Source organism: Leptodactylus fuscus, chromosome 5 (genome assembly GCF_031893055.1).
Source record: "Leptodactylus fuscus isolate aLepFus1 chromosome 5, aLepFus1.hap2, whole genome shotgun sequence".
Classification (NCBI taxonomy): domain Eukaryota; kingdom Metazoa; phylum Chordata; class Amphibia; order Anura; family Leptodactylidae; genus Leptodactylus; species Leptodactylus fuscus.
In genome coordinates this window covers 10,239,236-10,258,716 of record NC_134269.1, presented here as the reverse complement: position 1 = coordinate 10,258,716, position 19,481 = coordinate 10,239,236, and the positions used below count along the sequence as shown (strand labels likewise).

The 19,481-nt window shown below is 47.1% G+C and overlaps 1 protein-coding gene across 1 annotated transcript in view; it reads right to left on the bottom strand.

The window, feature by feature from the left end:
* Window positions 1-1,389: 1,389 nt before the first annotated feature.
* LOC142204685 (uncharacterized) overlaps window positions 1,390-19,481 on the bottom strand; it is a 40,893-nt gene continuing 22,801 nt past the window's right edge. Inside the window, exons 2-6 of the mRNA XM_075275991.1 lie at window positions 7,259-7,350; window positions 6,867-7,100; window positions 6,176-6,303; window positions 2,367-2,436; window positions 1,390-1,646 (exon numbers count right to left, since the gene is read on the bottom strand). Of these exons, the coding sequence (XP_075132092.1) occupies window positions 1,500-1,646; window positions 2,367-2,436; window positions 6,176-6,303; window positions 6,867-7,100; window positions 7,259-7,350 (671 nt within the window). The 3' untranslated portion in view covers window positions 1,390-1,499. The remainder of the gene's footprint in view (window positions 1,647-2,366; window positions 2,437-6,175; window positions 6,304-6,866; window positions 7,101-7,258; window positions 7,351-19,481) is intronic.

Below are 19,481 nucleotides of genomic sequence, written 5' to 3'. Positions count from 1 at the left end.
CAAGAAGTGTCCATGTTACCCCACCCCTCAGACTAATAATACACAGGAAGTGTCCATGTTACCCCGCCCCTCAGACTAATAATACACAGGAAGTGTCCATGTTACCCCGCCCCTCAGACTAATAGTACGCAGGAAGTGTCCATGTTACCCCGCCCCTCAGACTAATAGTACGCAGGAAGTGTCCATGTTACCCCACCCCTCAGACTAATAATACACAGGAAGTGTCCATGTTACCCCACCCCTCAGATTTATAATACACAGGAAGTGCCATGTTACCCCGCCCCTCAGACTAATAATATGCAGGAAGTGTCCATGTTACCCCGCCCCTCAGACTAATAATACACAGGAAGTGTCCATGTTACCCCGCCCCTCAGATTAATAATACACAGGAAGTGTCCATGTTACCCCGCCCCTCAGATTAATAATACACAGGAAGTGTCCATGTTGCCCCACCCCTCAGATTTATAATACACAGGAAGTGTCCATGTTACCCCGCCCCTCAGACTTGTAGGATTTTGAACAGATTTCTTAATTTAAAGGAACTGTATAAGACAAGGACATACAATTGTGTATGATAGGTTGTAATATAAGACACGACCTGTGGGCAGGAGGGGCGCTATTTCTGAGAGGTTTTGGCAGAGACCACCCCTTTCAGCTGTATAACCAGGACTAATGGTGAAGGCAGATGTTGCGGCCAGTGTAATAATGCACAGCGCACCGATCCATATCCAGCACGGACATAATGTGTGAGAACGTATCTGACACTTGTTAATAAGATAATGAGCAGATCTCTTAATTAAAGCCGTCTCTGATCTAATTACATGACCTGATTACAGGAAATGACAGCATTAAATCTATATACCCTGTGATACATTAGAACTGACACTCCGGTCACATCCAGAGCTGTGCTCACAATTCGCTCTGCTGCTGGGCCTGCAGGGGGCGTGCTTTGTGCTGCTGCATTAGATAAAGCCTCAACATCTCTCACAATGCAATGCAGCCTACAGCAGCGGGAGCTTAGCCAAGACCGCAGGGGCGGATCCGTCTGCACAGGGCTAACGCATTTCACATGGAAATAGAATATATTGTGAATGCAGCTTTGGAAGTGACTAGAGCAGAAGACGTGACTAATGCTAGATTTTTTTTCTGATTTGTCATCACCTCCTTCAGAAGGTGAGTAAGAAGAGAAGGAGGGAGGAACAGGGTGGAGGATGCGAATCTACGGAGAAGGTGGAGAAGTTATTGTATGGAGGGATCGGGAGATGGTGGAGCGCTGAGGGCCTCTAGTGGTGTCACAGTAAACTGCAACGTACTAAAAATTTGCATCCAAAACCCTACAAGTAACGAAAACCAGCGGAATATAAAAATATCACAGTTCTGTGCCGGATTAAAGGAATATCACTGTACACTAGTTGATATCTCCAAAACTTTGTGTCTGGCCCTTTAAGGACGAGCATTCCGGAATCTATCAGAACACTGACTGTATCGGAGACGACTCGTTACAAATTATCGATATCCGTGTCCGTCTGGACGGCAGAGTGGGCGTATCCTGGAGGTTTGCCCAGGCGGATTAACCGCAGAAGGTAATCGGAGTGAAGGGCGGAGTCTGTCAAATCGATAAACCGCTTGTAATTCAGCTGTAACTCCTGCAACAAAGGACAATGGAAAGTCAATGGTTAACACCCTGTATTATACTCCAGAGCTGCATTCATAATTCTGCAGACCCCGCTTGATCAGTGCCTGTGCACTCTGGGAAGTGTCATCTTTGCACCAGGAATTTGTCATCCAGTATTATAGCCGCTCCGCTAATTGTAGTTCTGTCAACAAGCTTGCTGCCTGTCTCCGCCTACAAGCAGCAGAATTGTGAATGCAGCTCTGAAGTATCAATCAAGATATAACTGTAATTATTAATGCTTGAAAGTCCCTCCCTTTTTTGACCCCATCCTTGACCACTGTCTGTATCACATGACCCTTCCTGCCACCTAACAGGAAATAGCCTGTTTCTAAGTTCCTTGGGGGTGGAGCTTACAATCCCACCCCTTTTTTTATGCTCCACCCCTGAACAAAAAAGATATGGATCCCTGCTTTTATAATATATGTATTTCTGCATTACTAAGTAGACTTGCCTTTCAGGAGCCAGGGAAAGTGATGGCCATAAATCACAATTGCCAATATTATATACTTGACCAATTACAAAGTTTTTAGGTTTAACCCTGAAGTGGGCAGTCTGTGGGTGTTCCTGGTTGTAAAAGGGGTGTTCACAATTGGGTTATGGGTGGGGCCAAGGGAGGAGCTTAAGTCCCCCAAGAGTTCTGACAACTGTGTGACCAGTGAAGTCTATGTATAGATAGAAACAGTAAAAATACCTTAAATTGACACTCAAAGTTGTCCTTTTCCCGATTGACGCTCTTCAGCTGCTCCTGGACGGCGCAGATCCTGGCGGTATAAGTGATAGGTTCAGTATACGGTATAGTGATGCTATATTCATGGTGGATGATGGGGTCAGGCCCAATGTGTTAGGAGTATTTAGGTTCATTACTTTCTATTTTTCTTACCTGGGGAGTTTTTGGCTGCGCGGTGTCTGGGGTGGCATCCTGGCGCTGCGGGGTTGTCCTGTCGTGGGTATTGGTGCACACCAATTTATACAATCTCACTATTCCGGAGAGGGAGGCGCTCAAAGAGTATATTGAGGGGAGTCTAGAGGTGGGGCATATTCGCCCATCTAAGTCCCCAGTAGCAGTGGGGTTTTTCTTTGTAAAGAAGAAAGATGGAGGGTTGCGCCCTTGTTTGGATTTTAGGGAGATTAACAAAATCACGGTGCGGAATCCCTATCCCATTCCGTTGATCTCGGATCTATTCAGCCAGATTACTGGAGCCCGCTGGTTTAGTAAAATAGATTTACGTGGGGCGTATAACTTGCTGAGAATCAAGAAGGGGGATGAGTGGAAAACAGCGTTTAACACACCCCTAGGACACTTTGAGAATCTTGTGATGCCTTTCGGTCTAACCAATGCGCCTGCGTTTTCTCAGAATTTTATTAATGATGTACTAAGGGCCGTCATAGGGAGGGGGGTTGTGGTCTATCTGGACGATATACTCATTTACACCCCGGATTTGGAGACTCATTGGGAGAGAGTGAGAGAGGTTTTAGATCTCCTGAGGGTTAACCAATTAAGTGCTAAGCTGGAGAAATGTGTGTTCGCGGTCAATAAATTATGTTTCCTTGGCTATATCCTATCGGAAAAGGGGTTCGAGATGGACCCTGAGAAGGTCAGGGCAGTCTTGGAGTGGCCGCGACCCGAGAACCTATAGGCGGTCCAACGGTTCTTGGGATTCTCCAACTATTATCGCCAGTTTATCAAGGGATTTTCTGAGGTTGTGAAACCTATCTCGGACTTGACTAAGAAGGGGGCTGACTGTGCTAAGTGGTCGCACCAGGCTAAGGTCCAGGCGGATCGGAAGAGAGGAGAGTTGCAGTTCTTCCCTGGTGAGATGGTTTGGTTGTCCACCAAGAATATCAGGTTGAAGGTTCCTAGCAAGAAGCTGGGTCCCAGATTTGTGGGTCCTTTTAAGATCAACAAGATGGTAAATGAAGTGGCGGCGCAGCTGCAACTACCTAAAAGGTGGAAGATAAACCGGGTCTTTCATGTCTCCTTGTTAAAGAAGGCCAAGAAGGGAACGTCTCCAGTTAAGGTTCCACCAGTTTCTGAGTCCGGGGAGTATGAGATATCCCGAGTTCTGGATAGCAAATATGTTCGGGGGAAGCTACGGTATCTGGTGGCATGGAAGGGATACGGTCCTGAGGATAATTCTTGGGTCCTGGAGTCGGATATGTCAGCCCCCAGACTCGTGGAGAAATTCCACAAGGAGTTCCCGAAGAAGGATGCTCCTAGAGAATCCGGAGTCTTCTCCTTGAGGGGAGGATCCTGTTAGGAGTATTTAGGTTCATTACTTTCTATTTTCTTACCTGGGGAGTTTTTGGCTGCGCAGTGTCTGGGGTGGCATCCTGGCGCTGCGGGGTTGTCCTGTCGTGAGTATTGGTGCACACCTTCTGACTTGCTCGCGCGCACTGCTGGTAGGCAGCTTTATCTCCTGGTTGATTAGTCTGTCCTCCCATTTGCACCTGGGAGGAGTGGTCTCTACTCTGTATTTAAACCCATGCCTCCCATGGTTCTGTGCTGAGTGTCGCTTTTACAGAGCTAGGCCTTAGCAGGAGGAGTAGGTGGTTATCTTGGATAGAGGAAGTTCCGTGGTTGGTTTTTGGGAAGTTTGGGTGAACGAGTTGGTTTGTGTGTTTTCCCTTCTGTGTTCACCAATCCTCCCTCTGTGTATAATTGACTGTGTGAGTGAATTGCCTTATCCTTTGATTTCTACTCAGTTTCCCTGTGTTTGTTTCCTAGTGTAAGGTTCCTTCCCATATTGGTTTGGGGGAATCCTTTCCCACATTTTTCCTGTGTGCTGCTTGTGTTGTTAGTCAGCGCACACCCTTGTCAGTCCCTGTCAGTAGCAGCTTCACTTCTTTGTTAGGGGTGACCCCCTTTAGTCTCCAGTCCCTAGAGATCTTATAGGGCAGTGATGGCGAACCTTTTAGAGACCGAGTGCCCAAACTGCAACCCAAAACCCACAAAATTTTCGCGGAGTGCCAACACGACAATATAGACTTAATACTATGCGGATCCACAATTGCGGACAGTTACTGACCAAAAATTACAGTCATGTGGGGCTTTACAGAGCTTTCAATAATACAAACAACGTTGTACTGAAATGTAAAGGTCTCGGCATTTGGTACTTTGAACAATTAATTTTCACTATTTACATCGCACAGGATCTGTTTTATAGTGAGCGTGTAATATTCTTACATCCTGTACTAATATCACGTCTGCTATAAAACAGATACTGTGTGATATAAATAGTGAGGGGACCCCAGACAGTATTATATGCTCTGCAGTGGGCCCACCACACAATATTATATTCTCCACAGTACCACAGTAGCCCCCCAGTGTTATATGCTCCGCAGTAGGTGTCCCCCCCCCCCCCCCCACAGGATTATATGCTCCACAGTGGCATCCACACACAGTATTGTGTGCTTATAAATAGGCCCCCCCCCAGTATTATATGCTCTTTAGTACACCCCCCAGTATTATAAGCCCCCCCAGTATTATAAGCCCCCTCAGTATTATACACTCCCCCCCAGTATTATACACTCCCCCCAGTATTATACACTCCCCCCAGTATTATACACCCCACCCAGTATTATACACTCCCCCCAGTATTATAAGCCCCCCCCAGTATTATACACTCCCCCCAGTATTATACACTCCCCCCAGTATTATACACTCCCCCCAGTATTATACACTCCCCCCCAGTATTATACACTCCCCCCAGTATTATACACTCCCCCCAGTATTATAAGCCCCCTCAGTATTATACACTCCCCCCAGTATTATACACTCCCCCCCAGTATTATACACTCCCCCCAGTATTATACACTCCCCCCAGTATTATACACTCCCACCCAGTATTATAAGCCCCCTCAGTATTATACACTCCCCCCCAGTATCATACACCCCACCAAGTATTATAAGCGCTCCCCCCAACATCATATAGACAGTGAGCCACTCTCATACTCACCCCTGAAGAGCCGCCGGCATCCACCTTCTTGTCACTGGCGGCGCTGATGACGTCATCGCGCCCGCGTCGGGGCAGAGGTCAAACTCTGCAGCCAGTGTAGGCCGCGGTCGCGCGATCCGCGGCCTACCCTGACAGCTTTCAGCTGTATGTGCATTTGCACATACAACTGAAGGCAGTGATCGCTCATCAACGGGGAATCCTGTACCGGATTCCCCGTTGGTGAGCGATCCGGGCGACCGCACACGTGCCAGCATGGAGGGCTCTGCGTGCCCTCTCTGGCACGCGTGCCATAGGTTCGCCATCACTGTTATAGGGCATTCCTTCTCCCACTTCCCTCTAGGCCTACGGTATCAGTGAGAGAGGAGCTGTCGGGGTCAGGCTTAGCCTGAGTACAGCCGACCCACACCCGTGAGGCAGGGATCGGGATAGCTAGTGGGAGTAGTGCAGGGCGAGATTCCCTACTGCTATTCCTTAGCCCCGTTGCAGCTACCTGGACTGACATAACACAATGGGCAAGAAGGCCAAGACAGAATAAAAGTCTTACTTTTCCTGAAATGACTTCAGTTCCTCCTCATGTTGCCTCTTCAGAGAGTCCGTCTGCAGCTCAGCCTGTCTCCGCTCCTCTGCGACCGCCTCCGATACGGCGTCCTTCATACGATCCCTGTAATACAACTAACAAGAAGTGGATGATAGGTGCAGTAGTGTCTGGTCAACGCTGTCATTACATACAGAATTCATTGGCATGATAAGCATGGGTGTGTCTGTGGAGGTGGAGTCATAATAAGGACTTCCTCTTGGTCACGCCCCTGAGCTTCCTTTTCCACTGATCTGAGCAGAATTGACATGAGGATTTGGGATTACCGTATTAGTAGAAAAGGATACTTGAGGGTGACGGTGGGATGGACCATGGGGCCCTCCTGTGGCCCTCTTGAATTGCGTTGACAGGACTGAATGTGAGTCCATCTACCACTAGTCATATAATTTCCCGTGATTAATGTGATTGGTCATACTACTCTGACTGCTTATGGCTCTGTCGCCATTTTATGAGGTACGGGCCCCTGTGGTCCTTTTGTTTTTGGACCCTTCATATTGGATATTGCCTTTACTGAACTGAGTGGGACTGAGCTGCTATACCACATACAACCTCAGGAAAGGTGTGGCGCTGTTTAGTGTAAAAAATCACAAACCCTTGTGGCCCTTGAAGGCCCATGTTCTTACAAACCCCACAATCTCACCTCCGCGGCCTCCTTCACTGCCTGCATCTCCCTCGCCCATTCCATCTCTGCCCGTTTCTGCGTTTCCTGACACGCCTCCTCCACAGCCACAGTAGACTCCGTCTTCCAGCCACGCCGCAGTTCCTCCATTTCCTCCTCCAGTTCCTTCCGTATCCTTTGCCGCAGCGTCCTTACTCTTTCCTCCTCAAGACGTTTGCGGTTCTTGGAGATCTCCGCCAGTTGTTTTTGGAAAGACTGGGCCACAGAACGGGCACGATGGAATTTTTAAAAATATTTTAGACATTTTTATGTTATATTTCCATATAAAGGCAACTTTTGGCACATGACTACAAGACTACAATGGGCAGTGCCGGGGGGATCTTTATACCTCCTGGGGGGAGGGGGGGTCTTACCTCATTTTGGCCCCTGATCGCCTCCTCCTTTTCCTTCTCTACCCTGTCAATGGTCGCTCGCAGTTTGGCACACGTCTCACACGAATCGGTATCTGTGAAGAAAAAATAAATATATTTTACAGGAACAGCGCCACATCTGCCCATGTCTGGTATTGCAGGCAATGAATGGACTTGAGCTGCAATACTGCACACAACCTGAGGGCAGGCGTGGCACTGTTTTCATTTAAGAAAGCAGCCATTTGTGTTCTGGAAAATCCCTTTAAATATAAAGGTGTCATTTCCTCTCAGAGAAGAGCTGTCCTAGGTTCCTGAATGGAATATCAGAATCCTTGGAAAGTTGGGTGGGATTCAGAACTAAGAAGAGCTGGATTCTCCTGTAACCATGGACATGTGATGTGACAGAGATGCTGGCGTCTCCTTATTTACCAGTGTGAGTTAGCGGCTACATCAAACACGTTTCGCCTCTTTATTTGCACAGATTCCTCATGACCCATAAAACCCGCCAATTCTTGACCTTTCACCTGTAACCAGCACTGGGGGCAGTAGTGTCAAGAAACCCCCCTCCCCAAAAGGGGCTATTACTAATACCAACACAGCAGGGCACCAACAGGTGGGAAAATACACCAAGGAGCAGCAGCACAGAGTATTACAGGAGAGGAGTGTGCTGATCTGGTGGTGACTACAGACTGAGAGTTATATAGTAGAAGGAGCAGCAACACAGAGTATTACAGGAGAGAAGTGTGCTGATCTGGTGGTGACTACAGACTGAGCGTTATATAGTAGAAGGTGCAGGGTGCACAGCAGCACAGAGTATTACAGGAGAGGAGTGTGCTGATCTGGTGGTGACTACAGACTGAGTGTTAGAAAGTAGTAGGCGCAGCAGCAGCACAGAGTATTACAGGAGAGGAGTGTGCTGATCTGGTGGTGACTACAGACTGAGAGTTATATAGTAGAAGGAGCAGGGTGCACAGCAGTACAGAGTATTACAGGAGAGGAGTGTGCTGATCTGGTGGTGACTACAGACTGAGCGTTATATAGTAGAAGGAGCAGCAGCAGCAGCACAGAGTATTACAGGAGAGTGTGCTGATCTGGTGGTGACTACAGACTGACAGTTATATAGTAGAAGGTGCAGCAGCACAGAGTATTACAGGAGAAGAGTGTGCTGATCTGGTGGGGACTACAGACTGAGCGTTATATAGTAGAAGGAGCAGCAGCACAGAGTATTACAGGAGAGGAGTGTGCTGATCTGGTGGTGACTACAGACTGAGAGTTATATAGTAGAAGGAGCAGCAGCACAGAGTATTACAGGAGAGAAGTGAAGGGAAATGTTCGTTGTTGTACCGTTTTAGCCAGTGGGTTGGAAATATAAAAAAAACACGAAAACTTGGTAATCTTCAGTAGTTGATACCTTTTTAATGGCTAACTCATAATGATGACAAATGGCTAACGTTTCGAAGCGCAAGGCTCCTTTGTCAAAGCAAATTTAAAAACATTTCTGAAGGATGCATATATATATATACACAGAGCAGGCACAAAGGGTGTTAGATTTCAGGAGGAGGGGGGGGGTTGTTAGTAGTTGGTGAGACAATGTAAGCAATTGGTGGAGACATTTGGTCGAGACAATGTGGTAATTGGTGGAGACAATATAAACACTTACAGGTCCTTGTCAGATCACACACTACTGTAAAAAGACATGAACCCCTGTGATGCATTAAGTCCACACTCTAGTGTCCGAAACAATGTCATGAATTTATATTCGTGTATGCGCCTTTCTCTCTTAGATCTGAAATTCCCTCTCAAAACCAGAATTTTCATGTCATTGGTAATGTTGTGATCCCCCCTGCAGAAATGTTTAGACACAGGAAGGTCAGATCTTTGTTCTTTAATAGTATGGCGATGTGAGTTCATGCGCAGTCTAAGTTGCTGTCCGGTCTCTCCAACATACAGATTATCAGTGGAGCATTTGGTACACATAATTAAATACACTACATTGGATGTGCTGCAGGTGAAGGTACCTGGAATGTTATATTCCTTGTTCGAGTTTGGTATCTCTATCCTGTCAGTGGTCAGTATGTGAGGGCAGGTTTTGCACCTCTTATTCCCACATGGAAATGTTCCTGCGTTGGTTGGGGATGGTAATGAGCTACTGACCATCATATTCCTGAGGTTTGGTGGCTGTCTATAGCACAGGAGAGGGGGGTCCGGAAATATGGATGTTAGACGGTTGTCTTTTTGTAGTAGTGGATGTAATTTGCGTGTGATTCCTCTCAGCGTCTCCAGGTGGGGGTTGTATGTGACGACCAGGGGCACTCGGTTGTTCTCCTTTTTGGTATTGTATCTTAATAACTCCGATCTTGGTATTCTGGTGGCTCTGGTGATTTGGTTATCAATCGTTCTTGGATGGTAACCCTGCTTCAAGAATGTGTCTCTGAGGACTCCGAGGTGTTCTTCTCTATCTGCAGGGTTAGAATATATGCGATGGTATCTGATGGCCTGGCTGTATACAATGGAGTTCTTTATGTGTTTCGGATGAAAGCTGTCCCATCCTAGGTAGGTTGGTCGGTCAATCGGCTTCCGATACAGTGATGTCTCAATTTTGTTGTCCTGTATCTTGATGACTGTGTCCAGGAAGTTTATTTCCGAGAAGGAGTGATTGAGCGTCAGGTTGATGGTGGGATGGAATTGGTTGAATAGTTCATGGAAGGTTTTCAGCTGTTGTTCAGACCCAGTCCAAATGATTAGGAGAGAAGTGTGCTGATCTGGTGGTGACTACAGACTGAGCATTATATAGTAGAAGGAGCAGGGCACCCAGCAGCACAGAGTATTACAGGAGAAGTGTGCTGATCTGGTGGTGACTACAGACTGAGAGTTATATAGTAGAAGGAGCAGCACAGAGTATTACAGCAGAGGAGTGTGCTGATCTGGTGGTGACTACAGACTGAGTGTTATATAGTAGAAGGAGCAGCAGCAGCACAGAGTATTACAGGAGAGGAGTGTGCTGATCTGGTGGTGACTACAGACTGAGCGTTATATAGTAGTAGGAGCAGCAGCAGCACAGAGTATTACAGGAGAGAAGTGTGCTGATCTGGTGGTGACTACAGACTGAGTGTTATATAGTAGAAGGAGCAGCAGCAGCACAGAGTATTACAGGAGAGGAGTGTGCTGATCTGGTGGTGACTACAGACTGAGTGTTATATAGTAGAAGGAGCAGTACAGAGTATTACAGGAGAGGAGTGTGCTGATCTGGTGGTGACTACAGACTGAGAGTTATATAGTAGAAGGAGCAGCAGCAGCACAGAGTATTACAGGAGAGGAGTGGGCTGATCTGGTGGTGACTACAGACTGAGAGTTATATAGTAGAAGGAGCAGCACAGAGTATTACAGCAGAGGAGTGTGCTGATCTGGTGGTGACTACAGACTGAGCGTTATATAGTAGAAGGAGCAGCAGCACAGAGTATTACAGGAGAGGAGTGTGCTGATCTGGTGGTGACTACAGACTGAGTGTTATAAAGTAGTAGGCGCAGCAGCAGCACAGAGTATTACAGGAGAGGAGTGTGCTGATCTGGTGGTGACTACAGACTGAGAGTTATATAGTAGAAGGAGCAGCAGCAGCACAGAGTATTACAGCAGAGGAGTGTGCTGATCTGGTGGTTACTACAGACTAAGTGTTATATAGTAGAAGGAGCAGCAGCAGCACAGAGTATTACAGGAGAGTGTGCTGATCTGGTGGTGACTACAGACTGAGAGTTATATAGTAGAAGGAGCAGCAGCACAGAGTATTACAGGAGAAGAGTGTGCTGATCTGGTGGTGACTACAGACTGAGCGTTATATAGTAGAAGGAGCAGCAGCACAGAGTATTACAGGAGACAAGTGTGCTGATCTGGTGGTGACTACAGACTGAGAGTTATATAGTAGAAGGAGCAGCAGCACAGAGTATTACAGGAGAGGAGTGTGCTGATCCGGTGGTGACTACAGACTGAGAGTTATATAGTAGAAGGAGCAGCACAGAGTATTACAGGAGAGGAGTATGCTGATCTGGTGGTGACTACAGACTGAGAGTTATACAGTAGAAGGAGCAGCACAGAGTATTAAAGGAGAGGAGTGTGCTGATCTGGTAGTGACTACAGACTGAGAGTTATACAGTAGAAGGAGCAGCAGCAGCACAGAGTATTACAGGAGAGGAGTGTGCTGATCTGGTGGTGACTACAGACTGAGAGTTATATAGTAGAAGGAGCAGCAGCACAGAGTATTACAGGAGAGAAGTGTGCTGATCTGGTGGTGACTACAGACTGAGAGTTATATAGTAGAAGGAGCAGCAGCACAGAGTATTACAGGAGAGGAGTGTGCTGATCTGGTGGTGACTACAGACTGAGCGTTATATAGTAGAAGGAGCAGCAGCACAGAGTATTACAGGAGAGTGTGCTGATCTGGTGGTGACTACAGACTGAGAGTTATATAGTAGAAGGAGCAGCAGCACAGAGTATTACAGGAGAGGAGTGTGCTGATCTGGTGGTGACTACAGACTGAGAGTTATATAGTAGAAGGAGCAGCAGCACAGAGTATTACAGGAGAGCAGTGTGCTGATCTGGTGGTGACTACAGACTGAGAGTTATATAGTAGAAGGAGCAGCAGCAGCACAGAGTATTACAGGAGAGGAGTGTGCTGATCTGGTGGTGACTACAGACTGAGAGTTATATAGTAGAAGGAGCAGCAGCAGCACAGAGTATTACAGCAGAGGAGTGTGCTGATCTGGTGGTGACTACAGACTGAGAGTTATATAGTAGAAGTAGCAGCAGCACAGAGTATTACAGGAGAGGAGTGGGCTGATCTGGTGGTGACTACAGACTGAGAGTTATATAGTAGAAGGAGCAGCAGCACAGAGTATTACAGGAGAGGAGTGTGCTGATCTGGTGGTGACTACAGACTGAGCGTTATATAGTAGAAGGAGCAGCACAGAGTATTACAGCAGAGGAGTGTGCTGATCTGGTAGTGACTACAGACTGAGTGTTATATAGTAGAAGGAGCAGCAGCAGCACAGAGTATTACAGGAGAAGAGTGTGCTGATCTGGTGGTGACAACAGACTGAGCGTTATATAGTAGAAGGAGCAGCAGCACAGAGTATTACAGCAGAGGAGTGTGCTGATCTGGTGGTGACTACAGACTGAGAGTTATATAGTAGAAGGAACAGCAGCACAGAGTATTACAGGAGAGGAGTGGGCTGATCTGGTGGTGACTACAGACTGAGAGTTATATAGTAGAAGGAGCAGCAGCAGCACAGAGTATTACAGCAGAGGAGTGTGCTGATCTGGTGGTGACTACAGACTGAGTGTTATAAAGTAGTAGGCGCAGCAGCAGCACAGAGTATTACAGGAGAGGAGTGTGATGATCTGGTGGTGACTACAGACTGAGTGTTATATAGTAGAAGGAGCAGCAGCACAGAGTATTACAGGAGAGGAGTGTGCTGATCTGGTGGTGACTACAGGCTGAGTGTTATAAAGTAGTAGGCGCAGCAGCAGCACAGAGTATTACAGGTGAGGAGTGTGATGATCTGGTGGTGACTACAGACTGAGTGTTATATAGTAGAAGGAGCAGCAGCAGCACAGAGTATTACAGCAGAGGAGTGTGCTGATCTGGTGGTGACTACAGACTGAGTGTTATATAGTAGAAGGAGCAGCAGCACAGAGTATTACAGGAGAGCAGTGTGCTGATCTGGTGGTGACTACAGACTGAGCATTATATAGTAGAAGGAGCAGCAGCACAGAGTATTACAGCAGAGGAGTGTGCTGATCTGGTGGTGACTACAGACTGAGAGTTATATAGTAGAAGGAGCAGAAGCACAGAGTATTACAGGAGAGGAGTGTGCTGATCTGGTGGTGACTACAGACTGAGAGTTATATAGTAGAAGGAGCAGCACAGAGTATTACAGGAGAGGAGTGTGCTGATCTGGTGGTGACTACAGACTGAGCATTATATAGTAGAAGGAGCAGGGCACCCAGCAGCACAGAGTATTACAGGAGAAGTGTGCTGATCTGGTGGTGACTACAGACTGAGAGTTATATAGTAGAAGGAGCAGCACAGAGTATTACAGCAGAGGAGTGTGCTGATCTGGTGGTGACTACAGACTGAGTGTTATATAGTAGAAGGAGCAGCAGCAGCACAGAGTATTACAGGAGAGGAGTGTGCTGATCTGGTGGTGACTACAGACTGAGCGTTATATAGTAGTAGGAGCAGCAGCAGCACAGAGTATTACAGGAGAGAAGTGTGCTGATCTGGTGGTGACTACAGGCTGAGTGTTATAAAGTAGTAGGCGCAGCAGCAGCACAGAGTATTACAGGTGAGGAGTGTGCTGATCTGGTGGTGACTACAGACTGAGTGTTATATAGTAGAAGGAGCAGTACAGAGTATTACAGGAGAGGAGTGTGCTGATCTGGTGGTGACTACAGACTGAGAGTTATATAGTAGAAGGAGCAGCAGCAGCACAGAGTATTACAGGAGAGGAGTGGGCTGATCTGGTGGTGACTACAGACTGAGAGTTATATAGTAGAAGGAGCAGCACAGAGTATTACAGCAGAGGAGTGTGCTGATCTGGTGGTGACTACAGACTGAGCGTTATATAGTAGAAGGAGCAGCAGCACAGAGTATTACAGGAGAGGAGTGTGCTGATCTGGTGGTGACTACAGACTGAGTGTTATAAAGTAGTAGGCGCAGCAGCAGCACAGAGTATTACAGGAGAGGAGTGTGCTGATCTGGTGGTGACTACAGACTGAGAGTTATATAGTAGAAGGAGCAGCAGCAGCACAGAGTATTACAGCAGAGGAGTGTGCTGATCTGGTGGTTACTACAGACTGAGTGTTATATAGTAGAAGGAGCAGCAGCAGCACAGAGTATTACAGGAGAGTGTGCTGATCTGGTGGTGACTACAGACTGAGAGTTATATAGTAGAAGGAGCAGCAGCACAGAGTATTACAGGAGAAGAGTGTGCTGATCTGGTGGTGACTACAGACTGAGCGTTATATAGTAGAAGGAGCAGCAGCACAGAGTATTACAGGAGACAAGTGTGCTGATCTGGTGGTGACTACAGACTGAGAGTTATATATTAGAAGGAGCAGCAGCACAGAGTATTACAGGAGAGGAGTGTGCTGATCCGGTGGTGACTACAGACTGAGAGTTATATAGTAGAAGGAGCAGCACAGAGTATTACAGGAGAGGAGTATGCTGATCTGGTGGTGACTACAGACTGAGAGTTATACAGTAGAAGGAGCAGCACAGAGTATTAAAGGAGAGGAGTGTGCTGATCTGGTAGTGACTACAGACTGAGAGTTATACAGTAGAAGGAGCAGCAGCAGCACAGAGTATTACAGGAGAGGAGTGTGCTGATCTGGTGGTGACTACAGACTGAGAGTTATATAGTAGAAGGAGCAGCAGCACAGAGTATTACAGGAGAGAAGTGTGCTGATCTGGTGGTGACTACAGACTGAGAGTTATATAGTAGAAGGAGCAGCAGCACAGAGTATTACAGGAGAGGAGTGTGCTGATCTGGTGGTGACTACAGACTGAGCGTTATATAGTAGAAGGAGCAGCAGCACAGAGTATTACAGGAGAGTGTGCTGATCTGGTGGTGACTACAGACTGAGAGTTATATAGTAGAAGGAGCAGCAGCACAGAGTATTACAGGAGAGGAGTGTGCTGATCTGGTGGTGACTACAGACTGAGAGTTATATAGTAGAAGGAGCAGCAGCACAGAGTATTACAGGAGAGCAGTGTGCTGATCTGGTGGTGACTACAGACTGAGAGTTATATAGTAGAAGGAGCAGCAGCAGCACAGAGTATTACAGGAGAGGAGTGTGCTGATCTGGTGGTGACTACAGACTGAGAGTTATATAGTAGAAGGAGCAGCAGCAGCACAGAGTATTACAGCAGAGGAGTGTGCTGATCTGGTGGTGACTACAGACTGAGAGTTATATAGTAGAAGGAGCAGCAGCACAGAGTATTACAGGAGAGGAGTGTGCTGATCTGGTGGTGACTACAGACTGAGCGTTATATAGTAGAAGGAGCAGCACAGAGTATTACAGCAGAGGAGTGTGCTGATCTGGTAGTGACTACAGACTGAGTGTTATATAGTAGAAGGAGCAGCAGCAGCACAGAGTATTACAGGAGAAGAGTGTGCTGATCTGGTGGTGACTACAGACTGAGAGTTATATAGTAGAAGGAGCAGCAGCACAGAGTATTACAGGAGAGGAGTGGGCTGATCTGGTGGTGACTACAGACTGAGAGTTATATAGTAGAAGGAGCAGCAGCAGCACAGAGTATTACAGCAGAGGAGTGTGCTGATCTGGTGGTGACTACAGACTGAGTGTTATAAAGTAGTAGGTGCAGCAGCAGCACAGAGTATTACAGGAGAGGAGTGTGATGATCTGGTGGTGACTACAGACTGAGTGTTATATAGTAGAAGGAGCAGCAGCACAGAGTATTACAGGAGAGGAGTGTGCTGATCTGGTGGTGACTACAGGCTGAGTGTTATAAAGTAGTAGGCGCAGCAGCAGCACAGAGTATTACAGGTGAGGAGTGTGATGATCTGGTGGTGACTACAGACTGAGTGTTATATAGTAGAAGGAGCAGCAGCAGCACAGAGTATTACAGCAGAGGAGTGTGCTGATCTGGTGGTGACTACAGACTGAGTGTTATATAGTAGAAGGAGCAGCAGCACAGAGTATTACAGGAGAGCAGTGTGCTGATCTGGTGGTGACTACAGACTGAGCATTATATAGTAGAAGGAGCAGCAGCACAGAGTATTACAGCAGAGGAGTGTGCTGATCTGGTGGTGACTACAGACTGAGAGTTATATAGTAGAAGGAGCAGCAGCACAGAGTATTACAGGAGAGGAGTGTGCTGATCTGGTGGTGACTACAGACTGAGAGTTATATAGTAGAAGGAGCAGCACAGAGTATTACAGGAGAGGAGTGTGCTGATCTGGTGGTGACTACAGACTGAGCATTATATAGTAGAAGGAGCAGGGCACCCAGCAGCACAGAGTATTACAGGAGAAGTGTGCTGATCTGGTGGTGACTACAGACTGAGAGTTATATAGTAGAAGGAGCAGCAGCACAGAGTATTACAGGAGAGGAGTGTGCTGATCTGGTGGTGACTACAGACTGAGCGTTATATAGTAGTAGGAGCAGCAGCAGCACAGAGTATTACAGGAGAGAAGTGTGCTGATCTGGTGGTGACTACAGACTGAGTGTTATATAGTAGAAGGAGCAGTACAGAGTATTACAGCAGAGGAGTGTGCTGATCTGGTGGTGACTACAGACTGAGAGTTATATAGTAGAAGGAGCAGCAGCACAGAGTATTACAGGAGAGGAGTGTGCTGATCTGGTGGTGACTACAGACTGAGAGTTATATAGTAGAAGGAGCAGCAGCAGCACAGAGTATTACAGGAGAGGAGTGGGCTGATCTGGTGGTGACTACAGACTGAGAGTTATATAGTAGAAGGAGCAGCACAGAGTATTACAGCAGAGGAGTGTGCTGATCTGGTGGTGACTACAGACTGAGAGTTATATAGTAGAAGGAGCAGCAGCACAGAGTATTACAGGAGAGGAGTGTGCTGATCTGGTGGTGACTACAGAATGAGCGTTATATAGTAGAAGGAGCAGCAGCACAGAGTATTACAGGAGAGGAGTGTGCTGATCTGGTGGTGACTACAGACTGAGAGTTATATAGTAGAAGGAGCAGCAGCAGCACAGAGTATTACAGGAGAGGAGTGTGCTGATCTGGTGGTGACTACAGACTGAGTGTTATAAAGTAGTAGGTGCAGCAGCAGCACAGAGTATTACAGGAGAGGAGTGTGCTGATCTGGTGGTGACTACAGACTGAGAGTTATATAGTAGAAGGAACAGCAGCAGCACAAAGTATTACAGGAGAAGAGTGTGCTGATCTGGTGGTGACTACAGACTGAGCGTTATATAGTAGAAGGAGCAGCAGCACAGAGTATTACAGGAGACAAGTGTGCTGATCTGGTGGTGACTACAGACTGAGAGTTATATAGTAGAAGGAGCAGCAGCACAGAGTATTACAGGAGAGGAGTGTGCTGATCCGGTGGTGACTACAGACTGAGAGTTATATAGTAGAAGGAGCAGCACAGAGTATTACAGGAGAGGAGTGTGCTGATCTGGTGGTGACTACAGACTGAGCATTATATAGTAGAAGGAGCAGCAGCACAGAGCATTACAGGAGAGGAGTGTGCTGATCTGGTGGTGACTACAGACTGAGAGTTATATAGTAGAAGGAGCAGCAGCACAGAGTATTACAGGAGAGAAGTGTGCTGATCTGGTGGTGACTACAGACTGAGAGTTATACAGTAGAAGGAGCAGCACAGAGTATTAAAGGAGAGGAGTGTGCTGATCTGGTAGTGACTACAGACTGAGAGTTATATAGTAGAAGGAGCAGCAGCACAGAGTATTACAGGAGAGGAGTGTGCTGATCTGGTGGTGACTACAGACTGAGAGTTATATAGTAGAAGGAGCAGCAGCACAGAGTATTACAGGAGAGCAGTGTGCTGATCTGGTGGTGACTACAGACTGAGTGTTATATAGTAGAAGGAGCAGCAGCAGCACAGAGTATTACAGGAGAGGAGTGTGCTGATCTGGTGGTGACTACAGACTGAGAGTTATATAGTAGAAGGAGCAGCAGCAGCACAGAGTATTACAGCAGAGGAGTGTGCTGATCTGGTGGTGACTACAGACTGAGAGTTATATAGTAGAAGTAGCAGCAGCACAGAGTATTACAGCAGAGGAGTGTGCTGATCTGGTGGTGACTACAGACTGAGAGTTATATAGTAGAAGGAGCAGCAGCACAGAGTATTACAGGAGAGGAGTGTGCTGATCTGGTGGTGACTACAGACTGAGCATTATATAGTAGAAGGAGCAGGGCACCCAGCAGCACAGAGTATTACAGGAGAAGTGTGCTGATCTGGTGGTGACTACAGACTGAGAGTTATATAGTAGAAGGAGCAGCACAGAGTATTACAGCAGAGGAGTGTGCTGATCTGGTAGTGACTACAGACTGAGTGTTATATAGTAGAAGGAGCAGCAGCAGCACAGAGTATTACAGGAGAAGAGTGTGCTGATCTGGTGGTGACAACAGACTGAGCGTTATATAGTAGAAGGAGCAGCAGCACAGAGTATTACAGCAGAGGAGTGTGCTGATCTGGTGGTGACTACAGACTGAGAGTTATATAGTAGAAGGAGCAGCAGCACAGAGTATTACAGGAGAGGAGTGGACTGATCTGGTGGTGACTACAGACTGAGAGTTATATAGTAGAAGGAGCAGCAGCAGCACAGAGTATTACAGCAGAGGTGTGTGCTGATCTGGTGGTGACTACAGACTGAGTGTTATAAAGTAGTAGGCGCAGCAGCAGCACAGAGTATTACAGGAGAGGAGTGTGATGATCTGGTGGTGACTACAGACTGAGTGTTATATAGTAGAAGGAGCAGCAGCACAGAGTATTACAGGAGAGGAGTGTGCTGATCTGGTGGTGACTACAGGCTGAGTGTTATAAAGTAGTAGGCGCAGCAGCAGCACAGAGTATTACAGGTGAGGAGTGTGATGATCTGGTGGTGACTACAGACTGAGTGTTATATAGTAGAAGGAGCAGCAGCACAGAGTATTACAGGAGAGCAGTGTGCTGATCTGGTGGTGACTACAGACTGAGCATTATATAGTAGAAGGAGCAGCAGCACAGAGTATTACAGCAGAGGAGTGTGCTGATCTGGTGGTGACTACAGACTGAGAGTTATATAGTAGAAGGAGCAGCAGCACAGAGTATTACAGGAGAGGAGTGTGCTGATCTGGTGGTGACTACAGACTGAGAGTTATATAGTAGAAGGAGCAGCACAGAGTATTACAGGAGAGGAGTGTGCTGATCTGGTGGTGACTACAGACTGAGCATTATATAGTAGAAGGAGCAGCAGCACAGAGTATTACAGGAGAGGAGTGTGATGATCTGGTGGTGACTACAGACTGAGAGTTATATAGTAGAAGGTGCAGCAGCACAGAGTATTACAGGAGAGGAGTGTGCTGATCTGGTGGTGACTACAGACTGAGAGTTATATAGTAGAAGGAGCAGCAGCAGCACAGAGTATTACAGGAGAGCAGTGTGCTGATCTGGTGGTGACTACAGACTGAGAGTTATATAGTAGAAGGAGCAGCAGCAGCACAGAGTAT